This window comes from Alosa alosa, chromosome 23 (assembly GCF_017589495.1).
Source record: "Alosa alosa isolate M-15738 ecotype Scorff River chromosome 23, AALO_Geno_1.1, whole genome shotgun sequence".
NCBI lineage: Eukaryota > Metazoa > Chordata > Actinopteri > Clupeiformes > Clupeidae > Alosa > Alosa alosa.
In genome coordinates this window covers 13,910,657-13,925,428 of record NC_063211.1, presented here as the reverse complement: position 1 = coordinate 13,925,428, position 14,772 = coordinate 13,910,657, and the positions used below count along the sequence as shown (strand labels likewise).

At 43.3% G+C, this 14,772-nt stretch overlaps 1 protein-coding gene across 1 annotated transcript in view; it reads left to right on the top strand.

Moving 5' to 3' along the window:
• Nucleotides 1–14,295, top strand: part of LOC125288973 (serine/threonine kinase 11 interacting protein) — a 42,697-nt gene extending 28,402 nt beyond the window's left edge. Inside the window, 6 exon segments of the mRNA XM_048235687.1 lie at nt 4,154–4,332; nt 8,983–9,067; nt 9,644–9,732; nt 11,365–11,594; nt 12,517–12,579; nt 12,610–14,295. Coding sequence (XP_048091644.1) covers nt 4,154–4,332; nt 8,983–9,067; nt 9,644–9,732; nt 11,365–11,594; nt 12,517–12,579; nt 12,610–12,660 — 697 coding nt within the window. The 3' untranslated portion in view covers nt 12,661–14,295.
• The last annotated feature ends 477 nt before the right edge of the window (nt 14,296–14,772 follow it).

Sequence of the window (14,772 nt, the reverse complement as noted above, 5' to 3'; positions counted from 1 at the left end):
TTCACATGGATTAAGCCTAGTCCTAGACGGAAAGCCTTTTTTTCAATGGAGATTTCCATTTAAGTTTTCATATAGTCTCGGACAAGGTGTAATCCATCTACAATACCGGCCCATCTGGCTCAACTTCTCGTGCTAACAATGCCAAGATCATGGATTTGATACCATGCTCATCAAAACCTATGTCCCTATGTCTGTGCTGCACTGTGTGTGGCTTTGGATAGAAATGTCTATTAAATTAATACATATGTATGTTACTTCAGATACATGATGTCAGAACATCAGATACATGGCCCTCTTTAAAGAGGTCCTTTTTTTTTCCTTTTAAGAAACTTATGTGAACAAACCATTATATGGGAAATGTCATGTCCACAGTCACAATCTGTCACAAGCTGTCACAATCATACACCCATCAGTGTTCTATTTATTAAAAAATCTTGTAATAGAATGAACTGGCCTGTGTGGTGCGGTCAGTTGTAATGGCCCAAGAGGTGGGTGGAGAGAGCAGTGCAGAGCTCAGAACTCAGTTTGGATATGTCCTCTAGTTGCTCTCTTGTGGCTACTCGTTCATCTTAATATTATTCTCTCTGAGCTTGTTGAGGAAGGCTGGCCTGTGTAGGAGGAAATACCTGCACTTTTCCAAAGGCTTGATTTAAACGTCAATGTCTGAGGACAAAATATATTTATAAAGTAGAAAATATATACCGGTATATATTTGCATACTTTCTTGTTTTATATACTGTATACAGTACTTCAACTGTGTGTGTGTGTGTGTGTGTGTGTGTGCTTATTTGGAAGCTTTGGAAGGTCATGGTTAGAGGACTGTGGTTTGCGGGGGGGTTACATAAGAAGGAAGCCAAAAGATTAGCAAAATGTTGCTCTGTTTCAGCCACTATAGGTAGTATGCAAATCTGGAGACAAAGATGTTTTGTTTATCCATAAGTGTTCGGTGTAATATTCTAACTTATCATGCAGGTCTTGTGAAGGCATGTAAGCTTAATGATGCTGTTACATTATCAATCCTTCTTCCAAAAAAATCTTGTTCCCCTTATTTTCAACTTCCAAATAAAAGCATTTAAGTTTGTGTGTGTGTGAGAGAGTGTGAGAGAGAGAGTTCTCAGTTCAATCAGAAAGAAAAAAAATCTGACATTGAAATTTGCGTGTAAGAGCGCTTCCACACCAACTCTAGGTCATTGAAATGGCTCCTCAGGCATTTGATATAACACCAGTCCTTAATGTTGCTATCCCACCCCTCCACTTTGTCATTAGATAGAGATGTGAGAAAGTGCAGACTGACGCAGGGTCATCTGCAAATAGTCTGCTCGCAGACGATTCACCAGAGGGAAGAGGAGTCATGTGTCAACTTATGTAAAATGCTCCTGCTATGCAGTCAGCGCTCAATTCACCATAATTAGCTTGTTTTGGCAGGTTTGGTTCCTTAATAAATTACTGTAATAAAGCAGTTGACTGTAAAGATTGCTGAACCAATCAGAGACAAACAGGATGTAGTCTCCATTATAAGTCTGAATGGAGGATCTTGTGGTTTCAGACATGTGCAGTCTGCAGCTTATTCAGTACTTAAGTCCCGTAGATGGACTTAATTGCACTAAAGCACTCGTCTTATATTTGTCATGTCCTTGTGTGCCCCCCAGACTTAAGGGCTGTTTACACCAGGAACAATAACTATAAAGAGAACGAGAACTATAACAATAACGATAAAAGCATCCACACTGACCAACAATAATGAAAGTCTCTCCTTGTGTTGATGAATGTGATGGCTAAAATTTGATGGATATGCTAGGCTGTCAGCTTTTTATCGTTCTCAAAATCGCTCTGAAAGTTATCCCCAATGACATCGTTCTTCATGTCGTTATCGTTATAGTTTATGTGTGGATGTTGTCATTCATATTAGCTAGAATGATACTGTTTGCCGTTATCGTTCTTGGTGTGAACGGCCTTTCACTGAATGGAATCAGTTCTCCCTGTTAAGTAAAGTGTAATAATATATGCTTGTGAATTTACACCAAGGATACAAGGATACAAGGAAGTTTATTGTCACATGCATATAGTTACTGGAAGTAAGAAATGCAGTGAAATTATGTCTGGTGTCAGCCTATTTGTGCAAAGTGTGGGGGTAAAAGTGCAGTAGAAGAGGGGTTTAGTAGATTAAGTGGCAAGGGCTGCATAAGAAAGGTGAGGGAGGATAGGAATTGGGGGGGAGGGGGGGGGCACCAACAAGGAGCACCCAAGAGCAACACCAGACACCAACACCAGAGCAGTTTTTGAAACGTTTTTTTTTTTATTTCAGTCAACCCATCTGACGGCCGTCTATTGTTTGTGATAGAATTCCATTAGAATCAGTGTATCGGTTTGCACCGACAGGGATTTACGTGTGTATTATGGCGGTTAAAAGTAGGGGAAAGTGCATTTTTATGTTTCACTTCTATTATTAGTGTATGGGAAGCATACACATAGAAAGACACATGGATAAACACACTGTTGTCTAATCTAATCTAATTTCACTCTTTCTCATGTCTTGCTTACCGTGTAAATTCGCAGTTAGGTATGTTTCCACTCACTCACTCACTCTCACACACGCACACACTCACACACTCACACTTAATTACACGTCACACATACATAAAGTAGAAACGCAGACATTCCAGACAGAAATGCTTACACTGCACAGACAGATATGCTTTATTCCTTAGCAAAAATCATCGTCATCACACACATACACACATACACACACACACACACACACACTCGAACACACACACATACATAATGGCAAAACCAGATTAGTGTCAGTTCACTCTCTGGCTGTTTTAGATCCAGACGTCCCTCCCCTCTCAGCAGGTTGGGATCCCAACCGCAGGTGTTGACCTTCGGTCTCTTACACAAGCATCGTCCCTGAGTGACGTCCAGGCTGGAGGCCGATTAGAAACATGTTCCCCAACATCCACCTCTCTTCTCTTCCCCTCTCTGCAATTTCTCTCTTGTTTTTCCTCTCTCTCTCTCTCTCTCTCTCTCTCTCTCTCTCTCTCTCTCTCCCTCCCTCACTCCAACATACCCCCCCCCCCAATACCTCAGGCACTCAGTGGCAGTTTGTACTGGGAGACACATCAAAGGCTTTGCTGTTATCCATCCTTCTAGAGAAACGACGGGGCTAAGGCCGTCTCTCTCTTTCTCTTTCTGTGTCTCTCTCTGTTGCCTGCTGTGCAACAGCATACAAGATGGTTTTTCCTCTGTGTGTGTGTGTGTGTGTGTGTGTGGGTGTGTTCTCATTTCTAGACAGCAATCCCATACAGACATACACATGTGCATACTGTATACATACACACACATACTAGAGAGAGAGAGAGAGACTTTGCTGATGTTGTGTAACTATGTGCTTTCACACATCTGATGCAACACATGTCTGTACAGATGAGCCTGCAGATTGACAGCTGTCTGAGTTCCACTCCTGGTTCAGCCTGATCAGGAGATAATGGGCTTGTTAGCCTATACGGGACGTCAAGCTCCTGATGCTATCTGTCGGTTCTTGGCCAAACTTGAACAGAGCTGGGGCCATAACAGGGCCAAATCAGAGTATAAGTGTATATACTCTTTTGATCCCGTGAGGGGAAATTTGGTCTCTGCATTTATCCCAATCCGTGAATTAGTGAAACACACTCAGCACACAGTGAACACACAGTGAGGTGAAGCACACCCTAATCCCGGCGCAGTGAGCTGCCTGCAACAACACCTCATTACAGCCGTGATTGAAAATGTTGCTTTAAAATAGACACAGGAGAGGTTTTTCAACAGTTGAATTTGTCAGTAAGACCAAGAATTGTCAGTAAGTATTTGTCAGTAAGCACTGGTTTAAGTAAAAAAAATGTATTGATTTATATATCCAAATGAAAAATTGCCTGAAGAAGATCCAGCAGGGTCGAAACGTTGCCAGTTGTGCATTAAATATATGGGAGTCAAAAGCAGTGTTGTGGACATTATATTTTTTTCATTTGAGTAATTTTTCTTTTGCCAGAATGTGGGATGTGCACATAATAACTGTTTGTTGATTTATATATCCATCATGAACTTTTGTCAGCCGCATCCCCTGTCCTGCGTCCACTTTCTCATCCAAGTGGACATTTAACCTGTCTGTTTGCAGAGGCCCGCCGTCTGATTGGATGCAGAAGCGGTCCAGGCACCGTCTCTGTGAGTTGAGCTACCTGGAGGTGGGGCTGGGCTCCCAGAGCATCCACATGGAGTTTGCAGACGGGGGCTCCGCCTACACCCTGCTGGTGAGGGACAGCAATCGCTGCAAGCGCTTCTTCAGCCGCCTCACAGGCAAGTCACATGTGTATGCACGCACACACACACACACACACACACACACATGAATTATATGTAGGTACATGCAAACATGCACACACCTCGCACATAGACGAATACATAGACACACATGCAGATATACATTACATCTATGTACACACAAGCATTATGCACATACACATGTATATAGAAGCAAACTTACACACATACTTATGCACTGCATGTATGTACATACAGGCATATAAATACATACAACACACACACACACACACACACATTGTGAGTAGTCCTGATATTAACACAATTGGCTCATGTAGATGTTAATTTTGTTCGTTAGTGTAGCATGCCTACAGTCGACCAATGCCGGCCCATGATGCATGCACACACACACACACACACAAACATACACAAACATACACACACAGACACACACAATGCACACAAACATTTATAATAAATACACATGCCAATAAACATGCCGAGATGTATGCACAGAAACTCACACAGAGACTTTCTCTGTTGGTGTGAGGGCAGAGTTGTTGAATGATGTTCTCACTTAACTCCCATTTACTCCATGTTTTAAAATTCCTACTCATTTCTCATGCAGAGAAGTGTTCACCCTCACCTTTTACCAAAATAAGTATACATGAATTGACATGACAGGATGTGTAGTGTAAGCTTAGGTAAACAGGTGACTGAACATGTTTCACACTTTTCAACTCCAGTCAACCATGAGCAGTGCAGGCATATAGCTTTATTGGGATTAGATCGGGTGCTTTTGTGAGAGAAGTCAGAAGTTGTTTTTGAGACTGATGAGGGCTGTTGAGCAAGGTAATTCAGATAATGCTGTCTGTTCTTCTTCAAGTAGGCGTGCAGTCAGCCATCCGTTCTTCACCTCGTTTCAGGTTAGATAACAGGACTACTGTTTTTGCCGTAGGGAAATTCATAATGTGTCTGGTTTTGAGACGTTCCTACTGATAGCTGGGTTATCTTGCTAGCCCTTGTCATCAGCTCACTTTCAAACACTGCCAATGTTTTGCTTTAAAGTCACAGAGAACTTTGAAGGGATAAGAAGGAAGACTTGTGATCTTGAGGCTATCGAATACTTCCCATGTCAAGGAATCTACTTTGAATCATTTCAGAAATTTTTTTTTTCCTAAGATGTAGCCAAACTGGATGTCTTATATTCTCTTTTTTTTAGTCTTGTCAGATACCAATGCAGAAGACCACACAAAACCCCAACAACAGTGGAATGGTCCAGGTTTCAGCTAGCATGCAGCGAGTCTTAGAGGAAGCCAGTTCTTCATGTCCCTTAACCCTTAAAGGAGTACCGTCACACCGGTGTGACGGGGAATGTTGAGAAATGAACGTTCTAAAGAATATCTGGGTTCATTGAATTCAACATAGAATTTTAGAACCTTCAATTGTTGCGGAACTTAGAATGTTCAAAAACCTACACCTTTAAGGGTTAACCACTGCCTCTGTGGGCTTTCCAGCGCCTAAGTGCTCCAGGGAAAGTTAAGACCATGAGTTTGTTGGTACCAATTTTGTACCATTTTTATGTTGCACATTTTTTTTTTCCTGGAACATAAAGAGGAGGCATGTGAGAGGCATTATTGCTTAACCAGTAGGGATATTTGTTCTCTGGACGTAGCCAGGACTGTGCTGAAAAATAATTGTGTTCCATGGAGAAGAAGAAAAAACCTTGCTTGCATTGCTATGCAAAATCTTGGCAGCAAAACACTGAATTTGCCCCCCCCCCCCCATTTATGAAACAAGACCTGTTTATTAAGTGCAAGGGGGGGGAAAAGCCAAGGTATTTATTGAGTTCTGCTTTGCCATTCAACAGCTGTTATAATATTTGTCTCGGAGAAGAACTAAAGGATACCTTTACCGTAACCAAACCGTTTGTGCACACCGGACTGGCTTTACACGATATGGAACAGATGTTGGTGCAGTGTTAGCAGGCCAGTCAGTGATCCCTGTCAGTGGTGGATGGAGTGTGTGTCTGTGTGTGTGTGGGGGGGGGGTAGATTGCTGAAAGACGGAGAGGATGTGGCTTTATATTGCAAAGGAAATGCTGCTGGAAAGAGTGCAGGAGAAGGAGAGAGGAAGGAGGGAGAGAGACAGTGGGGATGGAGGGAGAGAGAGAGACCAACAATGGGGATGGAGGGAGAGAGACTGATAATGAGGAAGAATGGAGAGAGAGATTCAGGACTAAGACCAAGAAACTAAGTTCATTCAAGTAGCACAGGAGTCTCACACAAGATGTTTTTGTAGATTTTCTGGATTGCTGGTGAGTTTCTGTCAGTCTGTTATGGATGATCATGCCACAGCTATCTGATACAGGTACACAGTGACTCAGAGGATAAAGTACAATGGTCCCTTAACACAAGTTAGAGGAGTCTTGCTAAAAAGATAAAATCCATGTGCACTGGCCGTTTGAAGATCCCAGGTGCTGGTGAAGAGCAGTAATAACATACTTTAAAAATAGAGAATATTACCGCACACTGGTGCAGTGAGTCTTGGGTAGATGCCTCTGGTTAGTGCAGATTCCCACGTCTCTGTTTGAAAAAGTTATAAGTTATGTGAGAGATGTGACCCAAGTCGTTTTGGAAATGGTCAGGCTAGGGCATCGGAACTCCCCCTATCACCATCGGTCCCATATTTCCGCCGTCTTGCGTGTATGTCACTTAATATCCATTTCTATACAAACCAAGACGGCGGATTCCTAAAGAAACGCAAGCACCCACATCATGTATCTAAATTAGCTATGTACCAAAAATGACATTTTACTGTGACTCGAAGAGCTGTAAACAGTGTTGTAAGGCTGCGTGTACACCTCCGCTTGGAGCTCCTTAATTTCATGACAAGAATTCTCGGTCTAACCGTTCATGTGCCGTTGAAACGGCGTAAATAGGCGACCCATCAGGCCAGCACTATAACTCCGAGCGTGGTAAACAAAATCAGATATTTCAGGCAGTAAATCCCTTTAAGAACCAAACCAGATTTTGTTCAAATCTACACACCTATGGCTACTGAAAAATGTAAGGTTCATTTAGCAAATGTTATTTTGAAGTGTTAAAAAACATCGTTGTTTTAGAATTTCCGAACAAAAGTGGTGATAATTGGGGGTGTTACGATATCTATCTCTTATATCCTTTTAATGAGTTGAAATCGTGGTAGCTGTCAGGAAGATTTTGGTTTTCGTGTGTGTGTGACAGAGGGCTGCGAGAGTGTGTGTGTGTGTGTGTGTGTGCGTGCGTGTGTGTGTGTGTGTGTGGTGCAGACTGCAGAGCTCTGTGGTGTGTGATTACTTGGCTCTAATGACCATAATAGGATGAGGGGCCATGCTGTTGGTAGAGCATCAGTGGTCACCTACATGTGGAAAAGAAGCGGAGAAGAACACAAAAGCTCTTTTCTTCATTTCCTACAGTCACAAGAAGACAGTGTTCTCCTGTCAAGTCCATTCTCTCCTGCTGAAACTGTACTCTGTACGATCAGTTTTCTTTGGATGAAGAAAGGGGACAGATTTTGTTTTATATATATATATATATATATATATATATATATATATAAAAGCTTTTTCTCTTGTTGAACTGGGAAATTACTTTGGCTGTCAATTCAGTATGGCAGAGATCAAAACCTTCCATATTCATTCACATTGTATTAGGTTGGTTTGTGCATTTGCTCTTTGCCATTGGCTCTCTGCCCGTCTTTGCCTTGTGCTTTGTATCTCAGGTCTGTCTCAAGTCTCTGCCGTGTGTGAGATTCAGTAGGACGAGTAGGAGTGACCCAGCCTTGTGCGGAGACGTGTCATTTCCTCTACATCTCTTTTTGTCCCTTAATTCTGTGATCAGAAACATGACTCCTACGAGCCAAAATATGTCCTCCCTCTCATTATCCCAGCAGTCAAGCGCGAGCTATTGAGATTGGCACGGTTTTTGTTCCTGTGCGTATCCTTTTCTGCCTTTTTTTTTTTATTTGGGTGTGACTATGGGACAAGGTGTATGATAGGTACAATAGTGGCCTACTGCCAGAGGCCAGATAGTAAATCTCAGTGAAAAGGTCGAACATATAATATGTCTGTTTCTCACTTTCCCCAATTATACTTAAAGAAGTATAATTATAAAAATAATAATTAGCTTATGCCTATTATTATTATTATTATTATTATTATTATTATTATAATACTTATTATTATAAGAACTATTATTATTGAATTGACTTAAATAATGTGCATGCCTATTTTTATTACTATTATTATTAATATGCCAATTATTGATTTAGTAATATGCCAATTATTGATTTAGTAATATTAAACTACTACTATTCACACCTCTTCCTTTCAGTGTTAAAAATGAATTCAGCAGTTGTTGTTTATAAGTGTTGCAAAAGTTTGAGGTAAATGTCAGTGTCTTATGCACATCTAAAAATCTACATTTTACACGTAGGTCTTAATTAGTCCTTAACAGAAACAAACACACAGAACTAAATGGATTTTGTTGTATGTGTTCCTGTCAAGAACTAATGGAGAAACAAAGACTCTTAGTGTTGTTGCATGTTGCATACATTCAGATACATACCACAAGGTACATTGCCAGTTAGCTGTTGTGCTGTTCTGAACTCATCTTTCCTGAGCTAATTCTTCTTTCTCTCTCGTAGGAATTGTGAGGGAACTGGCTCCGAGGTCGGACAGTAAACTCAAGGCCATCTCCACCACTCGACTCACTCCACACCACCACCTGTGGTAGGTTGGGGGTGTCAGGGCTTCACCCCAGAAGGGAAATGAATAGGGTCTGAGGTCAACACAACGCAATTAAAGATTCACACTGCATACTGTAATGCCATTATTATACCTGATAATTCAAATAATCCTGGACTGTTTGAACTGAAAAAAAGGTCCCCCAGGAATAAAAAGAAAAACAATCTGGCCTTATCTAGTGTAAAGAATGAGGAATATCCTCATGTCCCTTCTAGAACATCACATACTGCTAGTTCTCTAAAATTCAGACCCACAACTGCAAATGACTGATACAGTTTGAATATTTTGATTATCTGGACCTGAATTGTATGCCTCCGGACTTGAGGTAAACATCAAAGTGAATATAAAAACTAGACACAGATCAATAGTAGAAAAAGACCAAATCCCTGTTCTTTTGAACCACAAAGTAGTGTAATGCCTGCGGTTGTGGTAGGGGATGCGTAGAGTAGTTGCATTCACTACATCTCTGAATTTCTGCCATCTCAGATTGTATTTCGTATTTCGTTTCACTCAGGTTGCTGCTTGTTTTACTTTTGTGTGTGTGCGTGTGCGTGTTTTCAGGCCACTGGTGAGTGAAGGCCAGCAGTCACAGGAGGGCGAGGACGACTGTCAACCCCAGTTCCTCTACGTGTTGGCGTTCGTGTGCCAAGGTGGGCCAGGGCTTCAAGTCGGTTCATTTTTCTCCACGCCGCTCCTGGCACACGAGGCAGGCAGGCAGGCGGGCAGCCAGTGTTCTCTTCCAGCGCTACCCTCTGTGACGCTGTTGGCTAAGGGTGTAGCTGCAGATAAGAATTTAGAGAGACGTGATTAAGGCGGGCACAGACATGCTCGCCTGGCTCCCCCTATGAGAGAGAGAGAGAGAGAGAGAGAGGGGATTGGGATTGGGTGAACTTTTCTATCCTTGAAATGCAACACGAGAGAGAGAGAGGGAGAGAGAGAGAGAGATGAGGAAAGAGAGTAAGTAGAGAGAAAGGGAGAGATTTGCATCAGTCTTTTCCACACCGATTCATGGAAGATGCATGTGGAAGATACATAATGTACATTTGACGTCACTGGCTGGTAAAAAAAAAGTCCAGAACTTTCTATCTCAAGAGAGCATAAAGGAAGCTCGTACTGTATGTGGCTCTGACTAGGAAGCTGAGTCTGGGTCTGAGGAATTTTCTACAGATCAGGCCATGACAGTGGCCTTTTCACCAGACCTACCCATGCTACCCATCTTTCCTGCTGGCCCTGGGAAACCGCCTTCACCTTGTAGCGTTCCACCTCGGCCCATGTGACTTCAGCCACCTCCGTGGCCTTTCTCTCTTCTATGCTGGCCTTTGACCATCAGGGGGGGCCTCACCCCACCCCAGGCCTGCCCGCCCTTCCTGGACCCTGCCAACCACCGGATAATGTTGTAGCCTGCTGATTCCCTCTTGGACAATCTTGTCTTAATCGTGTCAATATTGTCTTAATCGTGGTTAATATCGGAACATGATTGTCCATGTAAACATGCTCAATGATGACCGAGATGACCGCTGAACACACCATTAGTGTGTGTCGGTGGTCCGGTCGCGCAGAGAGCCTTTTGTTTTGGGGCTTTCCAACACACACAGACACACACACACACACACACACACACACACACACACCCAAACACTCTCTCACTATGACACCCTCACACACAGCTGCTGAGAGCCTTCAGTACTGGCGGCTGTTCTCAGCCAAAGCGCACACAGGTTAACAGTGGAGGTGGGTCAAGCGTCCCTCCCTGTCTATGGAAGAGAGAGCGAGCAGCAGAGTGGACTGAGTTCAGCGTTAGTCTGACCAGCACTGCCTGGAGTATCTGTATTCACACAACCATAGAACCCTACCCAGCCAACCTCCCCAAACACAGACAACCATAGAACCCTACCCAGCCAACCTCCCCAAACACAGACAAACACATGCAACCACGTGAAGACAGACAGACAGATACACACACACACACACACACACACACACACACACACACACACACACACACACACACCAGCTTTGATCAAATTATGTAAATCAAGCTAGAACCTGACGAAAGGTCCTGTAAACTGTGAACAGAGTGAGAGTGAGAATGAGACAGTCAAACTCCTAGTCAAAGTCATAGTTTCTTTGTCATCCATGTACTTCTATGAGGGCACTTTCACTCCATGTACACCAGTTTTTCAGTCCTTTTAAAGTGGCTGTTTATATCTGGTTGGACATTTTGTTAGATTTTCATTTTCATAACAAACATTTTTTTGACGTTTGCTTTGCTGTCCCTCTAGATCACTCCTTGACACCTGTTACTGTGTTGGCCACGCGGGAAACCCTGTACCTGGTCGACGAGGACCATCAGTGGAGCAAGAGTCAACTCCCAGAGCCAACGTCCAATCAGGATGGAGAGGAGCCCCGTGGACGCGTCACCATCCGAGAGACTCAGCCAATCAGCTGCGTCAGCTCCGTGCATCTCTTCTCCTCCAATCCCTGCCGGGTGGACGTCAAGCTTTATGACGAGGTGGGTATTTTACGGAACGTTCCAGCGTATTAGCAAAGAGGCCCAAGGCAGACAGGTGTGTCTGCTGTCAATCTGATTAGGGGCAATCTGAGACTAACTGCCCCAATTGATCAAGCAAATAGCCCCTCTAAAAATACCAGTGTCTTTCATTTAGAGCATAAACCCCAGGTCCCCTTCCCAAGGCTGTGTCTGCTAACCAGCTATTTCTTACCTGGCACATCTTGACTCGAGTTAATTTCTCAAAGTCTGCTTTTATTGGCACATCAGCGTGTACATGGATCACACATACAGGGGCCACAGTGCCACATACAACAAACCATTTACGATACGTATTTTAGTAAGTTATGTAAGAAACTACTTGATTACGCCTGTAGAGTATACAAACACACTGCACATGCATATGTATAGTATGCTTCACACTAATGAAACATTATTTTAGTCGACATTTATCAGTAAGTGGTGGAGAGCTAGTGCCTAAAAAAGGAAGTGATTTCTTCAGCACCTACATCCTCTTTTGTGGTCTCTCACTCAAACTCATTCTCTCTCTCTCCACCTCTCTCTCTCCCTCCCTCCTCACCTATCTCACCCATTATCTCTCTTTCCCTCTCTCACCTCTCTCTCTCCCTCCTCACCTCTCTCTCCCATTCTCTCTTTTCTCTCTCTCTCACCTCTCTCTCCTTCCCTCCTTACCTCTCCCTTTCTCTCTCCCTCCCTCCTCACCTCTCTCTCAACTCTCTCTCCCTCTCTCACCTCTCTCTCTCCCTCCCTTCTCACCTCTCTCTCCCCCTCTCACCTCTCTCTCTCCCTCCCTTCTCACCTCTCTCTCCCCCTCTCCCTCTCTTCCCTTCTCTCACCTCTCTCTCCCTCTCTCCCTTTCTTCTTCTCTCCCCTCCCTATGTCCCCCTCTCCTTGGCTCCTGTAGGTGCTGAAGCAGGAGGCCTTCATTAGGCTGCAGGCAGAATGTGGGGGCCCAGCGGGAGCTCTGGTGGAGTGGGTGGAGGCTTGACGTGGGGAGGCCATGTTTGGGGTCAAACTGACCACCAGCATACAGGAGCTGCCCAGCTGAGATACCCATCCTCATCACCCCCTCAACCCTGTACATTTGTGTTGTCCTCTCTCTGTCTCTGTCTCTTTCACCTTCTTCCCATCCCTCATGCTACCTTTCTTTCTCTATCCATCTATCATCTATCTGTCTCTCTCTCTTTCTCTATCCATCTATCTGTCTCTCTCTCTTTCTCTATCCATCTATCATCTATCTGTCTCTCTCTTTGTGCTTTCAAACGTACTTAAACTTTGTCAAACCTGAATCTTTTTTAGTCCCATCTTTCTTTCTTTCTTTTTTCTTTCTTTCTTTCTTTCTTTCTTTCTTTCTTTCTTTCTTTCTTTTCTCACATTGTTTCTGCTTCTGTGTCTACCTCTTCCACCTCTCTCTACCTCTATACACGTGACTCTTTCTCTCTCTCTCTCTCTCTCTCCATGTCAGTCTGTCCAACCATCTCATTTGCTTGCCTAGTATGTCCCTTGATCCGTCTACTTTTTTCTAGGTTTGCTTATCCCCTGTCCATTCTCTCTCTGTGTATCTCTCTTTCTCTCACTCTTTCGCTTTCTCTCTCTCCCCCTCTCCTTCCCTCTTTCTAATACCCACCTTCCTGCCAATCTCCCCTTTTTAATAAAAGCTGATCTGTTGTACTTGGCAACAGGAAACAGCCAAAATCGCTCACATGAAATGGCTCACTGGACGCGACCTGGGTGAAGGCCCACGCAGCGAAATGCACTGCACGCTCCCTCTGCCGCTTTCTCGCAGAGGTCCGTGCCTTACTGACTGGGCTCTGCTTGCTGTCTACCAATGCACCTTATGGTGCCTTATGCTCGGAATGAAATGAGATTGGGAAGATGAGGGAATGTCCATGTCGACATGGACACTGCGTTACTTCAGGGACTGTGTCTGTGCGTGTGCGTGTGCGTGTGCGTGTGCGTGTGTGTGTGTGTGTGTGTGTATATATACATGTGTGGTGTGTTTGCATGGGTAATTGTCTGTGCGTGTAATTTTTGTGTTTATGTGCCGATCTTGAAACCTGCCGAGCCAGTGATAACGGGCACTGTGTGATGAAGCATGGCATCATTAGCCCCGGGACACGGGCTGCCACACGACAGCCTGAGAGGAATGAAGTTGACTCACACAGCTTTTCACTGGAAATGCTTTCTGTTGCTTTTAGTCATTTGTCATTTGTCATGTGCATTTTACATGTTGTTCTTTTTTATAGTTCCAACTCATGCATACATGCATTCTAAGTTTATGTGAAAACATCAATGACTGCATATGAAAGGGTGTTTGTTGGATGTTTTAATGGACAGATATGCGTTAGTAAAATAGTACATAGACAACTGTTTGTAAAAGGGAATTATTACCTTGGTGGCTATCACTCAGTATTTATGTTTGGCCACCATGTATTACAAGTTTAATTTAGTATTTGTGCCAACTATAACTTATAATAATTGCACTGCAACAGTTTGGTAATGTTTTCAGAAATGTAAAAAAGGTAACTGTGATGCAAGCTCTTTCGCTATGGAACTTCAAGTGAACTTCCATCATTGTGTTTTCTATTTATTTTTCTGTGGCCGTAAAATTAATGTCAAGTTAGTGTTGAAAATGCTTTTTTTATTTTGTTATATGAATAATAAAAAAATGGCCTATCTTGTGTACTCGCTTTGTGTGGGTGAATTCGACTGGAACATGACAGCTGGAGAGTTCTATGGTTGTGGAATTAATAACCAGAGCTTTTACATTTTTGCCACCAGCATCTAGTGGTCTGACCAGAGCTGTGTGACTCTCATTGTTCCGAAAACCCTTTGCAGATGTAGGACCATCAGATATACTAGCCCATCAATATGGCCACACTCACTACGCTCCTAAGACCCCGTGTTCACTTTCAGAGAACACTGGAAGATTGCATTGTGGCCAGCAAAATCTGGTGCGAATCAGCCTACTCATACTCATGACCAACTGTTTTGACTTTTCCACAAAACGGACACTGTCTCGGGAAAATTCATCCCAAAAGTTGGAAGGTGTTTGGGTTTGTCCAGATTTAAAAGTCTGTGACAGTGCAGCATTTTTCTTTCAGCAGAGGAGATTTAAATGCCCTAATAAAATGTTCCTCAACAAAGTTCCATTTTATGG